The 15,970-nt window shown below is 42.7% G+C and overlaps 1 protein-coding gene across 9 annotated transcripts in view; it reads right to left on the bottom strand.

Moving 5' to 3' along the window:
* Positions 1-15,970, bottom strand: part of tmtc4 (transmembrane O-mannosyltransferase targeting cadherins 4) — a 131,227-nt gene that overhangs the window by 102,161 nt on the left and 13,096 nt on the right. For 7 of the 9 annotated variants that reach the window (XR_008572546.1, XR_008572549.1, XR_008572548.1 and 4 more), the window contains exons 12-19: positions 13,909-14,040; positions 13,765-13,844; positions 13,594-13,701; positions 13,384-13,525; positions 13,183-13,297; positions 10,885-10,997; positions 10,711-10,780; positions 9,968-10,118 (exon numbers count right to left, since the gene is read on the bottom strand). Coding sequence is in view for 2 of the 9 variants with exons in the window: in XM_054788376.1 (XP_054644351.1) it covers positions 9,970-10,118; positions 10,711-10,780; positions 10,885-10,997; positions 13,183-13,297; positions 13,384-13,525; positions 13,594-13,701; positions 13,765-13,844; positions 13,909-14,040 (909 nt within the window). In the remaining 7 variants the exon portion in view is untranslated. Of the gene's footprint in view, positions 1-9,378; positions 9,830-9,967; positions 10,119-10,710; positions 10,781-10,884; positions 10,998-13,182; positions 13,298-13,383; positions 13,526-13,593; positions 13,702-13,764; positions 13,845-13,908; positions 14,041-15,970 lie in introns of those variants that run through there. The other 2 variants (XM_054788376.1, XM_054788374.1) reach the window with 1 other exon arrangement.

The raw sequence follows: 15,970 nt of genomic DNA, 5'->3' as shown, positions 1-15,970 counted from the left end.
CATTTTATCTTCATACCAACAAAAATAGCATAAGGAATGTTTTTGTCGTTATAAAAGTGTAGGCTTGTTTGTAAGTGCTACATTAAGAAAATATTAAAAGGCTATAATAAAGAGGCAAAATAATTCAAATATATTGTTTCCTCAACTGTTTTACCACATTCTTCCCCACAGATTGTAAGAAAAAAATACACCGGAATTGAAAACTACATTGCGGATATTCATACTTTCTATAAAAAAAACATTTTTTGTCGTATTAGAAATGTAATCCATGTAATAATGATTTGTTACTCCAAATTGGTATTAACAGATGACATTCATTCATGCTCATGTTTTCTGGAGCTATTAGAAATACATATGATTTGATGAAATAAGCTTAAACAATGTTGATTTTTGACAATTTCTTAAAATATTTTTCGACAGCTAAAAATGAGTTTGGATTTGCACAAAATCAGTTACCGATGATTTACGGCACCCCTCAACAGTCTGGACACACCTACTCATGCTATTGAATGAGAAAGTGGCTCTGTAACAACAAAAATGTTGTTTAAACTTCAAAATACATAAATACGTTTTGTAAATAAATTTAAAAAAATACTTTTGTCTGAAAACATTTCAAAACTGCCCAATTTGTCCAACATGTTCTACCAACCTATGTATGTCAGCACATCTTAACAGCCTTTAACTGCTGTGCATGGTTTTGTGGGCAACACTGCCCCTACAGGCCCTACAAAAAACTGTAGTCAAATCTCACTAATTTTCTTTTAAAAGGGGCCTTTGCAACAAATGAATTAAAGTTTTAAGATCCTTGATTGTGCAAAGAGCCTTCATTTTCTTTCATTTGACTATTATTTATATCTATTTGTCTTCCTTTGGGGGTTGACAGCTGCTCCCTCTGCCACTACAACACACACACACACACACACACACACACACACACACAGCGAGAGAGAGAGAGAGAGAGAAAGAGGGAGCATATTCCTTGGACACATAAGTGATTTCCAGTGAAAGGATAAAAAATGAGAATGAGCTTTAATTGCTTTTTCATGATGCAGCGATGGTGCGGTGAAAAAATGCGGCGTAAAAAAGCCCAATTAGAGTCTTTTCAGTGGCTGCTACAGACAGCGGGGTTCAGCCTTGATTGTCTTTCTCCGCTAGCTGCTGCGCTCCAGAAGGTAATGGTAGCGGCCTGGACCCCTATTACCCTCCGAGCCTTCTGTTAAATTTGGCAGAAAAAAAAAGAGCGGGAGAGAGAGAGAGAGGTCCAGGCTAAGAACAAAAGGTGGTTTGGCTGTGAAGGCCCAAAAAGGCTCCCTGAAGAATGGCTTCATTTGGTCTAATGGAGGAGTAGCCGCTGCACGCTCGCTCTGGCCATTGGAGCAAGCAAGAAGCAGCTCTCCGACTTGTTCAGCTGCCTCAATGTGGACGTTCTTCACAGCAGATGCTCCGTATTAATTGGTCTACCAAGGCCTGACCCTGGCTTCTGCGCTTTTATATTTATTAGTATTTACGAAAAACTGGCACACTCTAAGGTCCAAATAAGAAGAGTTCTTCAGGGAGCGTTAGAAGAGCTCCGCCATGATAGATGGGCCTGTCTTTTTTACTATGAATGTGGAGAGCACCGGCCGGCCATATGCCACTGGCACACACCCCATGCCTAAAACACTGCCGATAATGCAGCACCACTGGAGGCAGGGAGGATGGAGGATGCAGGAGACGAGTCAGCAGGATGAAACGTCACCAATCAACCCACCACACCGCCCCGTCTTGGGTGACTTTGCGAGGTTACAGAAAGTTTTGGGGACGTGAAAAATTCCTTCGCTGATTTTCAGCAGAATGTTGTGGAACAGTGAGTCATGTTATTGTGAACGTGGGAGAGGGTGGAAAGTGTCATTTTTTTAAATGTCATAAAAGACCCACATAAAAAAGGCAAAACTAAAGAAATAAATAATGTGGAGCGGATCTGGAAATGGGTGTTGTAGCATGATGTAGTACACTGATGAGCCAAATTTTAAGACCACCTGAAGAAATGCAAGAATTCATATTTTGCACTGTTTGATCTTAGGGGGTTCGAAGTTGAGCTTCAAATCCAAAAAGAAAAAATGTGAGCGAGATAAGAACCTTTTTTGTGTAAGCAATTTATTGCAAACAACCATTAAAGTGAAAAAGGCTGTTCATCAGTTGATCAAAAGCTTAAGACCACAGTCTTTAAAAAAAAAAGCCCCAAATCTGAATTCAATTGTCATTTTCCGTCAAGATATTCACTGTCATGATCTCTTGATGGTAAAGGCAAAAAAGCTTTCTCTCTTTCAATGCGATCTTCTTTGATCTTCTTCAAAGATCCTGAGGGTTATGAAACAAAAAAGTCAAGCGATAGACCCCAAAAAAACGCGCCTGAGCCGGAGGATTCGATTGGCTGTCCATCAAGACACAGGACGATCCTCGGCCCGAATGAAGGTTGTTGCTGGTGCCGAGTGCAGTCTATCAGACCGTCCATCAGACGGCATTTGCAAGAGAAATGTTTTAAGAACAAAAAACATCTTCAGAGGCCTTGTCTCCCTCAAAGCCACAAAATTGCCTGTTTGGGATTTGCACCAGAGCACCAAACACGTGGGACACGTGAAGTTTTTAGACAAATATCAAATTTAGTTCACATTGCGAGGAACAGGGCGAGATCTTTTCTTTCTTCTTTACTTCTCTGTGAATAACGCATGATGATCCTGTGGACATATGAGCTTTACAGACAGACTTTTACCGCTTGATGTTGTCATTTTAGTTTTTTTCTTTTTGCACAATGACCTTGACGAACCCTGCAAACATCACAGAGAAAGCACTAAACTATTTCATGCTGGTGTCGCTCCACAAAAAGGTGCAGGAGGTGGCGACTTGGGAAGGTGTAAATCTCTGTGAGCATCAGATGCTTTAACAGTCTAATGAGCGTCGAGATGTATTTTTAATAATAAAAGTGGTGGTAGTGGGAGTTGGGGGCAGGGTGGGTGGCACAGGGGGCAGGTCCATCTGTCCCAAGCAGCCTCCCTCCCAGTGCTGCTGCCGCACACCCTCATGAGAGTAGCACAGCTGTTACTGGAAGACCCTACTGTCCACTAAAGAACACACCCGAGGCCGGCCCTCGCCGAGCCCCCTCCTTCTGACTCCAACCCTCCCCCCGCAAAGGATGAAACGAAGCAGCCCACGGTGCAGTCAGGCTGCACGCCTGCAATTTCAAACCTCTTTAGATGCATTCTTCATGCTCGCCAGCAAATGAATAATGCACACATTAGCTGGTGCCAGTTAATACATTTCCATCTCACTGCACCCAACATTTTTTTTTTTCAGCCTTGTTTTTGTTTTCGGGCAAAAACTGCCTCCCACGCTTCCACCTTTTATCTTCAAACACTTTGTCCTTGACTTGAAGACCCCCCAAAATGCTCATCCTTGCAGTGCCAAATGCCAATAACTACTATTTAAGATAGATTTATTATACTTCAACATTTGCCGGCCACCCCCGCACCCCTGGGGGGCTCCCGACACACAAAGAAACAGAATCAATCTTTGGTAACTTGCAGGCTTTGTCAGGGAGCCAAATTGGCAGCGCTGTGTTCATTATGTTAGCTAGTAGCCCCGATCACAACTTGGCAATACCAACGCGTACAAAAAGACAGAACGTCTTGTCACTGGAGGGCGGTACCCTTGACCTTCGACTTTTACAGCTTGGAAACAGTCCTGGGGAAGATACAATAGGTTAGCATGGAGGCCAATAATGAGCCGGATGGGGTGCTGGTGTTACTCTTTCAGATCATTTCATTCCTACACAGGACCCAAAGCTACTGAAATACATCACATACTCTACATAAAGTAATGATAATGGACACAACAGACAACTTACAGTACAGGCCGCCCTTCCAAAAGTGATCCACGGACCCATTTGTGTCCAGAGTCTAAGCTTGGAACACAAAGTAAAGGTCATTATCCCCACCTACTGGCATTAAACGGCATGTTTTTCCTGAGGGGGGGAAAAGAAGGTGCAGCGTTTATTTATTCAAGTGTCATTATGTGATTAATTGGGGTATGGCGTCTATTAGCGCTATGATCAGAGGTAAATAGGGTATGATTCCCGGGCTGGAGCATTATAAAAGTGGGGAGGGGTCTGTGGTTGCTCTGTTATGGTTAGCATGGCTGCAAATGCCAAAGCATGTAGGACCTGATAGGCCCAATAGCCAGTGACAGTAGCCCTCCTTGACATGACAGCGCGCATCCCAGCCAGACACCGTGACAGGCGAGGAGGAGCAGGGAGGGCGGTGGGGGCTCCGTGCAGGCACGTCGTTGTTCTTATCATGTGCCGTGCTGGTCGTATCATGTGCGGGGTGGTGTCATGTAACATGACTCTCCCGCTTGCTGCTCGTTTAATAAGGGCTGCCACTCTAATGATGGCGCCAGTCGGCATGACCTTTGAACCCCGCCACTCTCACAGGGAAACACACGGGGGGACCGAGGCGGGCGAGGGGGCATCTATGAGGAAGGGGTTGAACTACAACCGAATTTACATCAATTAGACAAGCAAGAGGGAGGTGCACATCACAGTCCATTAGGATTGTTGTGGATGGAGGAGGGGGGGCAACAGAGCAAGGGTGGGTGGGGGCCACCAGGATTGTCAGTCGACTGTTAACATTAGGTGCGAGTGCCACTCAATACGAACACTGTACAGTGTTTTATTTTAACATTTTATACTGAAACAGTGGGAGGCGGGAGGTTATCTTCGTTTCAAACTTTCAAAAATGGCACGTCTGTCATTTTTCATCAGAGCTACTGTTCAGTTGTTTCAGCATGGCTAACTTCTTTTTACATTTGCATGGTCGTTTAAAATGCTAATAGGTTACTTTCAAAAATGCCACGTGCATCATTTGTCATCAAAGCTACGGTGCGGAGCATATTTACTTGTTTTTACGCTTTACTGCCAACAGCTTCTCTTTACACTTTAAGACTGTGACTTTAAAAACTGGCACGTGTGTCACTTGTGATCAAAGTTCGGGTTGAAAACACGTGCTATTTTTTTGTGTCTTTTTTGCACTTCTATGGCCATGAAAAAGACCGTTTGCAACTCACTCCAAAGGATTTTTTGGAACCAAAAAATAAAATATGAACACCACCAGCTATCATACGTCACCATTAGCGGTTTAAAACAACAGACTGAACAAAAAATTCACAATGAAATTGTCATTCTGCCCCAATAATCTTGTACATACAGTACGTGCACAGACGTACACGCTCATCGCACATGCACGTACAGTACACACAACCGGTGTCAATGAAGTGACCAACAATTTGCAGTCATGCTGCTGTCATGATAGGCTATGCATTTAATAATAGCTAATGTTAGCAGCAAAACTTAGCCAAATTGCTATCATTAGCTGACAACAAAAATAACAAAGTAAGTGTAAGTGTATGAATTTGTGTTACGTGGGCATAGCTTACATGCTTGAAGCAGGATGAGGGCGAGGTATAATGCTTGCAGCACGTTTCAAAGCTAGCGCCTCTAAGCAGCCGCCCGACCGTTGCAAACAGTCCCTTTGCAAATGCTAAAGTGATACTTGGAAAATGGCATATACGTCATTTGTCAAAGTTAAGGTTGGGAACATGTGTTTTGTTTTGTTTTTTTTAGATTGAATGATTAACAGTGGTTAACTTCTTTTTACACTTGTAAGGATGTTAGTTGGCATAAATGGCATGTCTGTCATTTGGTCGCAAAGGTTGAATCGAGGCCAATGGACTCTTCTTGTTCGTTGAAGACGTTTCACCTTTCGTCCAAAAGGCTTCTTCCTTCCTAAAATTTTGAAATGTTCTCTAAATGTAATATATTTTGTCTAAAAGGTGTAGCTTGCCAAGTTACCTGCCCAACCAAGAATGAAGAGCACTGACATCCCTAAAGAAGGCTGACGATATCACCATTCTACCAGCTGACGAGGGAAGACGAGAACAACCACAGACTATAAGAAAAAGCTGACTGTTGCACTGAACGGCGACAACACATATGAAAGGCTTAAGAGGGATGCTACGAGTGGATACAAGATGATCATCGAATGTCTTCAGAAGCTAGAAAAGGAGGAAGGAGTCGACTGCTGCGCGTGTATATTAGCACATGCATGCAGGTGAAGCCACACCTTGCATTTATGAACTTATGGAGGAGCTCCACTCAGACCTATCGTCAAAAGCATGAACACCTAAAACACTGCCAAATATCTAGCCACCATTCTTACTCCACTTGTTATGAATGCCCCCCAAACGTCACCAACAAGATGAAACCATGGTATCACTCAATGTGATATCACATTGTGGTAAGAGTTTGTGTGTGGGCTGCTGGTGTGAGATTAGTTGGAAATAGTGACACCTCCCCTGACAGCCCCCCCACATCTTGTTGAAAAGGTATTTTCCTCCAAATCAAAACAAGTCCTTTGCACGTATTGTAGCGTGTTTTTCCCCTCCATCCTCTCAATGCCACAAAGCGCTCCACCTGGGAGTGGATATGGTTTGATTATGACGGACAATCCGAGCGAGTAAAAGGTGCAAGGAGTACAAGGAGAGCACTTCATAAGCAGGCTGCCAACCCATCTTTTATTAATGTCACTCCCTGGGAAGTCTCAGGGTTTTTTCCCCCCACTCTCAGTCAGAATGGCTAATGAAGATGTCGACGGGGCCCGGTGAATCCATCCCTTTAATACCCGACATATTTTATGATAATGAAAGGTATTCAAAGAATGATTACGATAAAAGTGCCCCCCCCCCACCCGCCTTTTCATCCTCTTCCTTGCCCAATGATGCTCCTGCACAGCTGTGCAGCAGAAGAATGTGCCACGTGACAAGGATCCCTGCCAAAAAGTAAAGAAAGGCTGCAACCCCCCCCCAAAAAATATAGCTGGTACATGATTACACTGTGTGACCGACTATAATAATACGAGGGATTCTTCAATGTCACCATTGGATCTTATTCTGTCTGCATTTGCTACGTAGCATGAAGCCTTCTACAATGGTGACCTTTACACTACCACACTCTTTCTCTCTTTACAGTCAAACAGAAACGGAATACTTCGCTTTCAGTACATGCACTAAAGTATTGGGACAATTGGCCAGGAAGGGCTCTACTGCCTTTACGTGACAGGAGGCCTTGTGATAGGACACGCCTTCCTGAACATCACAAAGAGTTTTTTGGCAAAGTTACGTATAACACAACACGATTTAGCTCCAGGTACCATATTTCAGCCTAAAAGCACCCATCCCTCTAATGTCTTATTTCCTAATTACAATTTAGCATTCTTAACCAAGTAAGAAAATAAGATAACTGCTGTTCATCGTAAATAAATGAATTTTGTAAGTAATATTTTAGTAATCAAAGCATCCATACAAGTGTAATGTTTAAAAAGTCATTGTCAAAAGCATAAACATGAGTCCTCAGCTTTAGCTTTGACAAGTGACTTTTTCAAAAGTACGATTTTTAACGTGTTTGAAGGCCATATAAGTGTAAAAGAAGTCTTAAAACTAAAAAGAAAATAAAAATAAAAATGCATTCTCAACCTCAACTTTGATGATACATTTTGAAAGCAACATGTAAACGTTTTAAGCGTCATACAAGTGTAAAAAAAAGAAGTTAAGCGGGGTTAACAATAAAGGATAAAAACAACACTCACGGACAAATACGCGTCTGTTGCTTATCAAAACAGCAGCACCTGCCGAGGCTTGTAAACAGTCTATGTTAAATGAATTAAAAGAGAGAGAGTGATAAGTTAACTCTTCATGCAGCATTAGATATGCATCCATTAGTGGTCCAATGGTGTGACGGATGGTCGCTCATGTGACATGTTGTGTGCATCAGTGTTTATGTTCCGACTTACGAGTTCCGGCTTGTCTATTTTAGTTCTTGTCGTTTCTCTGTCGTTGTCTCCCTTTTTTATTTACAAGTAACACTGTTTTAAAATGCATTTCTACAAAGAAAGGCCAAGGTTTGCACTTGCTGCAAGGCAGTGAGACCATGCCGACATGCATTCTTTGTCGTCATTTGTTTCTCTTTCAACCCAGTTAGCCCACTCCTGGGTGTATTCCATGATCTTAATTACAATGCATGTCCAGAGACTTTAGTCCATATGGCGTCCCTCCTGCTATCGGTTCCATATTTAAGAGATCAAACATCCAATGAGACGTGAGGAGCATCAAAGTAACAAAGTGTTGCATTGTACTGTAAGCGCAAACAAAAGCTCCCCTCGAGCTGAAGGAAGCAGGTGAAAAAATAGAAGTGTATTGACCTTTAACCTCGGGTGCACACTTGTTGACTGATGTTTCACACTAAGGTCGCCTGATCTGTCTCTGTGTGTGTTGTCCCCAGGGGACACCATCCCCAGTCTCTCCCCACCCCTTCTCTGCTCTTTGAAGCGTGTGTGTTTTTATGAAGAGTCCGCTGTCAAGGTTCCTGTCTTCTCTGACCTCTTGCCTCCTTCAGAAGAGAGGCCCAACACAAACACCTTTCTCCCATTAAGGAGAGGCTGCAGGGTAGCATCATCATCATCATCATCATCATCATCACCATTTGAAGAACAAAGAATGGCACTCTGCCCAGGCCCCAAAAATCCTAACTTGGATGAATGATATCATTAACATTCATGCATACTAGACAAGAACTTTGGGTGAAAATGTCCAAAAGTGTCAGTTGGTCCTTTAGCCAATGTGCTACCTCGACACAAAGTTTCATGGAAATGTTGCTTTTGTGTAAACTTGCTAACAAACCAAAACCCATGCAATTTAAAATGATGAATTGGTCACAAAAGTGGAAAAAAATTACCTAGAAGGCTACTTTTTGGAACATAAATGGTGCGATGTAACAAATCGGACTGTACCATTCATGCTATTGTGACCCAGCTATAACTTCAAATTCATTCCTCGACCTGCACCTGCATCTACAGCAAACTGGTATGGGTAGTTTTTTAGCCAATGCGCTACCTCGCCACAAAGCTTCAAGAAAAATGGATAAGGATGTTTTGCTACCTTGTTCACAAACGATAACATCCACAACATAAAAATGCCAAGCGGGTCACAAAAGTGAAAGAAATTTAGCTAGCAGGATACCGTTCAGTTCATTCAAAACCACACCAGACGATTTCATCTGCAAAAAATGCAACTAAATTCCCCAAATCACACTTTTATCCTGATCTTCACCAATGTTTTATGGCTTCCCTCTTTGACCAAGGGCCTAGTCTTTTACAAAGTTCCACGGAAATCCGCATTTTACATAGTCGTGCTAAAAAAAACAAAAAAAAACATAACTTCAAAGAGAAAAAATAATGAAAACAAACAGTACAGTAATATGATATTGGTGGAAGTAAAACTAGAAATGCATGCTTTGGTCAGCTCCAATTTATTGTTGATTGGGAGTGAATTTATGAGGAAAAATGTCGTAATTTTATCCAAATTGAAGAACGAGTCCCTTTTTGGCTCACATTGAGATCTCGAGTCTTTTTACTACCACACCAATTTTAGTCGTGATCCAAATAAAAGTGTGACCCGTGTGATGAATACAATGTATCCCTGCGTCCTTCCGGCGGGAGTCAATCAATACTTCACATTGTGGCCACGAGGGCGACAAAGAGGAACACTTTTTTGACACTTGAGGTAAAAGGTCAGTCCAAATAACCGACATGAAGAATTCTTTCTCGTCCACACGTGCGTGGTGTTGTGTCCAGCTGAGACAACACCGCGTGGAGGACGATGAGTTCCACATGGTCTTCAAACGGGGCAACGACAACGACGACACAGCGGCGGAGACGATCAAGTGCCCCCCTCACACCTGCGCCTGATACAAGACGTGAAATCTAATTAGGAGACATCAGATGTGAGGGCGTCCGCCAATAACTACAAAAAGGCAGCGGCATTGTGTTGGATCTGAGAAGGGAATGTGGAGAAGAGTGTTTGATGGTGGCAGTGGGCTAACCCTTAGGGCGTGTGGCGTTTGCGCTGGTCCAGTTTGCGACGCAGCATGTTGTAGTTGTCTCTCGTCCCCGGGGCCTGGGGGTCCAACTTAAGAGACAGCTCGTAGTGCTTCTGTGCCAGCTCCAGCTTCCCCCAGCGATGGTACAGCACGGCTTGAAGAGACATATTTTGTTTATTTAGCGTGGTCAGGCAATAGAATGTTCTCAGGAACATTTTAGGAGGAAATCCTACAAAAAGTTGGGCTTCATCATTTTTTTGAACGAAGTGGACCTATGAGAGCGCACATTTTGTAATTCTACCACATATTTTGGGAGGGGAAAATGTGCCTCTAACGTCATGAGCTTTCACCACCGTCAAGCATGACATGCTCGTGTTTTGCTATTTCTCTGATTTGGACACTTGTTGCTTTCTTCATTGAAGCTGTCAAAGAAAGCAAGATGCACCTTACGCTTGAACATTAACACACAAATAATGGTGGTTCACTTATTGTTACACTGGTATGCCCCCGCCACGTCTATGACACTTAAAATGTTACTTAACATGCAACAAAATTCTGTCGTATGGCTCACATTATGCTCATTATTAATATATAATACGTATTCATTGGTTCACTTATTTTTACACTTGTATGCAGTTGTTAATGTAGGTTTTATTATGGCGACAGTTTGATTATGTGCTACTGTATTTATGTAATAAAATACCGCTCATTTGACGTGAGAACATTGTCAAAAGAACCCAAGTCACCTAAATTGCCATGGCAACCAGCCGCATTTGGGTTGATCTGGAGTGCTTGGAGGAAGAAGCCCTCTGACTCCTGAGGCAAAAAAAAAAAAAGAGGAACATATCAAAAATTGAGGATATTCTTCATGTTTTTTTCAGGACCAAAGTGAACGTCCAGGTAAAATAGGCTTAACTCACCTTGTACTTCTCCAGCTTTCCCAGCACGTTGGCCAGCGAGAACATTATGGTGTGGTCCTTCGGGAGAAGCTTCAGAGCCTCTCGGCCAATCAGTTCCGCCTGACCCAAGTTACCTGGAAGAGACGGGCGGAGCTTACGTATACATTTGATGGTGTACGTTTTGTTGAACTATCTGCTTATGTCATACATATCAAATCAAATGCAAATGTCTCGTAGTTGTTTTTGTCCATTTATTGTGCACTAAAACCCCTTTAAACTATGCTTGTAGATGACCACACACGGCATCCTGTGTTTATGATATACTGTATGTACTGTATATGCACTATAATGACGGTTAAATCAAATGTCAAGAAAGAGGCATAGAATGCCACAATTTAAGATGCAGGAAAACGCACGTAAACACTCTTGACTGTCTGCTTTTATTTACTGGCCACATTTGGGATTGAGCTTGGCCTTCTGCTCACACGCACCAGTGATTTGGTCCCTAATTAGGGTTGAACACAAGGCCCGACTGGGTTATTGATCTCTGTCACCGACCCGTCTGGAGTCTGGCCAAAAAAATGGAGTCAGACAAACAGGCAGATATGCAGTCAGTCCTTAGTCATAGCTTGCTTGTCTTTTTATTCAGGAAACAATCCACAGAGGAAGAGAATATTCCCACTTTCCACATGAAAGTGACACCCGTTGTTCTTCCTTTCTCTTTTTTTGTTTGTTTGCTGGTGAGCAGGGGAGAAGACTATGATTATTTCAGTCACATTTGTGGACTGGAGGGAGAGAAGGGGGGGCGCTGTTCTGGCTGTGCTCGCCCACGTTTGATCAGCAGACATACAGAGCCCCTGATTGGACGGCTGCGGCGCCCTCCTGGGAGACTCCGCCCCCCCACGGGAGCGCCTCCCAGACAAAACGGCTGGAGCGTTCGGATATCAGAGCATTCTCCACACGGCGGGGAGGTGTGCCTTCAAAAAAACCAAAAAAACTCACAAGACAAAGCCTTAATACATAAATTTCAAGCATTGCTGGTTCCCGCTCTTCCGGTCTAATCATGTTGGGCCCGTTTGATCCGCTTTCAAAAGACACAAAGGTTATTGGCCGGTGCTGCTGGGACACACTGAACTAAGGACCATTTCAAAGTAAGCTGGCAAAGGAAATGTATTCACTAAAGAAAAACAAAACGATAAATGAAAACTTAGAGCTCTCTCGTCTGGAGCTGAGTGACGGACACACTACCAGTCAAAAGTTTGGACACACTTTCACATTCAATAGCATGACGGAGTGTGTCCAAACCTTTGACTAGTAGTGTAGTTTGTAGGCTTTCTTTTAAGACATGTAGTGAAGCCTGTCTTTTTTTCCCCCTTATAAAGCCATCTTCCATGAGGAAGACGGACTCATCTAGCTAGGCGCGGGTCAGAGGCGGTATTATGGTAGGAGGTTTTTCATTCATGACGCCAGGAAAACCAGACCGAACTTCAAAAGTGAGCATTTGAGTGCCTCTTCTCTCAAAAGTGAAGCATAGAAGTGAGAGAGATGATAGATTTGCCTCACGCTTGGCGCACATAAACAGGCTCCAGGGACACATATTATTTCTGTTAGAATATCACTGAAGTCACTTCTGCATAAGAGGGAACCTTTAATATAGTACCAAATAAGGGGATCAAAAAAATGAGGGACACAGCCAAATACTAAATGAGGCAACGCAGTTCTAGACCAATCAACACAGAGCATTATTATACTTAATTCCTCCAATAGTGACTCCAATTCTCATAGCCCGTTAGAACCATTGCTAATTCAATTGCTACCCAAAAGAGCAGCATTTACTCAAACACATACTTATTATGTCAGGACGACGTCTTTCACAGTGATTGGGATTCATGTCAACTCTGTGCATCAATTTTCTTTATATTCCATGGAATGCCACACCTTGTTTGCAAGAACAGTCCTTTTTTAAACAATTTAAACTCCTGATTTACTTCACTATTACTTACTATTATCAGTTTTTCAACTCTCACTATTGATTTGTGAAAAAATTATATAAAAATAAAAATAAATGTAAGACGATAATATAAAAACATAATGTCCAACTAAAGGCTTTAACAGTAATAAATGCCTTCCCCAGACACCTGGCCCTCTCTGTAGTTGAGTAAATGAACACCAAAGTATTAGCAGGCTTTTTCGATGATGCTCTTGTATTGTGATCTAATTACACGAGGTGAGAGTGACTTTATTTAGTCAACCCTGAGGTACAGTATATTGTGTGTGTATGAGCTGCATTTGTATATACTGTATACTCTGCATACATACCAATGTTATCTAGTAGTATGACCATGTTGTTCCACGCCAGGCTGTGATCAGGTTTAAGCACTGTTGCATTCCTCCATGCGTTCAGAGCATCCACGTGTCTTTGCTGGTCTGCATACTGGGCAGGATCAAAACAGATATCAATATATGAGTATTGTTTGTACAGTATGTGTACGACGATACTAAAAGGTTTTAACGTCTCACCAGGCGTCCCAAATTGTAGTAGCAGTCTGGGTACTTCTTCCGGAAGCGGATGGCGTTCCAGTAGCTCTTCTCCGCTTGTTCAAACTTGCTCAGGCTGTTCTGCACGATGCCCAGATTCATCCAAGCGGCAGCAAAATCCGGTCTACGACGAAAGAGCATCATCAAGAGATGGCGCCGAGGAGGGTTTTTGTGACACGGCTGACGACCTACTGGATGGAAACGGCTTTGGACAGCAGCTGCTCAGCCTCTGTCAGCTCATTCCTTTCCTTTAGGATGTTGCCCAGGTTGTTCATGGCGTGCACATAGGTGGGATGGAGCCTGCAAGACGGAGGAGGATGCTCACCATGCTCATCTGCATCTACATTGCATGCCAACACCAACCTTACGGCCTCTCTGTAGTAGCTAATGGCAGCTGTGGTGTTGCCTCTGTCGGCCAGGTTCTTCCCCACATTGTAATGGACCTGAGCAATTAGCAGATGAGGAGGCAAGAGTGGGCTTTGTTGAACTTTTTTTTTTTTTTTTTACCTTGGCATTAAGGGGGCAGATGGCTAGCGCACTGGTGAAGAGGCTTTGCTCGGACCGCCACTGGTGACTGCGGAGAGCACAGCGAGCTACAAAAGTGAACAACAACGCCAGCACGAAGAGACTCAGCAGCTTCTGTGGGGAGGAGGACAGAAAAAGCACTTTAAATATACTAATTAATAAACATGAGTGTACCCCCACATCTTAGAAAGTAACAACAGGCATGATTAATCAACAATCATAATGATACATCCATATCAACAAGGTTATGTTGTTGTATGTTTGTACGCCTTTACACAATGTGGACCTAATAGAGGTCACTACATGGAAGCAACTAGCATGGGGTTTAATTAATGGCAGCAAAATGACATTTGCTGCCTAAACAGGCTGCGGTAGTAAACAAAGACAGGCAAAGTTTTGTGTGGGACCATTTTGAACTAAAGACCTGAAATTACAATAAATACAGTGGATCCCCATACATTCGCAATCCAGCATTCATTCGTTGTTCATTTTTTCCCCACAGAAAACAAATCTCAAAAATAATATATAATAATCTTGATAATAAAACATAAAATGTACAGCATACATACAAGCTCACAATTTTTACAAGTTTATGTCTGTATGTTTCGCTGATGTTTTTTCCTCTAGCATTGAGACCTCACTTGTTTGAGGGTCCTTGAACACAGCATAGTTGCTGTGACACACACTGGCATGACTCTGTCTCCCTGTTCTATCGATGATCATTACGATTCATTAGTGGTGATTACCGATACATTTTATCATTTAAAATGCGTTTAGTGTATGAGGCATATTTAGCGCTTAAAAGCCTTGATTGGGCATTCAGCATATGCTGTAGCTTGTTGGCTTGCGTTGATAGTGAACATAGGCCCATTAATGGCAATTGAATAGAGAGCATTCAGAGTCATTGAGGAAAAGGCTTCTTGAGATGGCAACGCGCAAGGGCAAGACTGAGAAGCAGCTGGACAACAAACGAAAGAAAAACTTCAATTCTACTGAAATAGAGGTGCTTTTACAAGGAGTGACCGAACACAAGACCACCTTATTTTCACGTGTATCCACCGGTCATCAGGCCATCCAAAAAGAGTCGGCATGGAGCACCATTGCAGGAAACATAAATGCCGTTTCCACAGAGAAACGCACCACCGCAGAGGTTAAAAAGAAGTGTTTTGACTTAAAATACTCAAAAAAAAGATTAGACTGCACCGGAGGGATCTGGAGGAAACGGGAGGTGGGCCATCAATCAGAAACCAAACCATTTCGGAAACTCTAGAAAATATTTACACAATCATGATGGAAAAATAAAGTCAAAATACATAGTTTGTGTGTGACAATTTATTTTTTCTGTGGTTACATTTGATTAGACGCTGCCTAATTAATACAGCAGCCCCGTGCTCTGGCTCAAGACGTGGCTGTGGGCGCATGCCGTTATCTGGGGGTGCTACGTGCGCAATAGGCACACCACGTTTCATTGCGATGTTATTCTGATGATCCTGCACACCTGCAAGAACAGAGAGGGAAGCCTGAAGCGGGACATCAAATATTCGTCGCTTTCAGCAAATAAATCTACATGGTCCCTTTACATTCTCTCTCTGCGCAGCGCACGTCCAGCCAGGTACTTTTTTTTTTGATGAATTGGGATTTGAATATATATTTATCCATGGAGTATATTTTAGTTGTTTTGATGATAAATAGTTGTTGGGATATTTTATTTGCACTACATTTTTTGGGATCAGGTTGCAAAATCCATCATGAGGGCGATTGCGCATTGAAAGTGCAAGCTTTGCTTGTGCGTATGAGTCCTCCTGAGCGTTTGTAGAATTTGTTCTTAGATCTAAGAACTGTGAGTTAAGAACACGTTTCGTGAATGCCAAAAATCTTCGTAAGAAGGCTTTAAGAACACATTTGTGCGTAAGAATGTTTCGTGAATGAGGCCCATTATGCTTACAGCTATTATTTTGTGTAATATTCAAGTAAAGAAGAGCTGTTAGGTAAGACAGTATTTGTTCTTGCCCGCTACCATAAAGCAGTGACCAAACACATCTCT

This window comes from Dunckerocampus dactyliophorus, chromosome 9 (assembly GCF_027744805.1).
Source record: "Dunckerocampus dactyliophorus isolate RoL2022-P2 chromosome 9, RoL_Ddac_1.1, whole genome shotgun sequence".
NCBI classification, from domain to species: Eukaryota; Metazoa; Chordata; class Actinopteri; order Syngnathiformes; family Syngnathidae; genus Dunckerocampus; species Dunckerocampus dactyliophorus.
The sequence above is the reverse complement of the archived record's forward strand: the minus strand, read 5'-3'. Positions and strand labels throughout refer to the sequence as shown.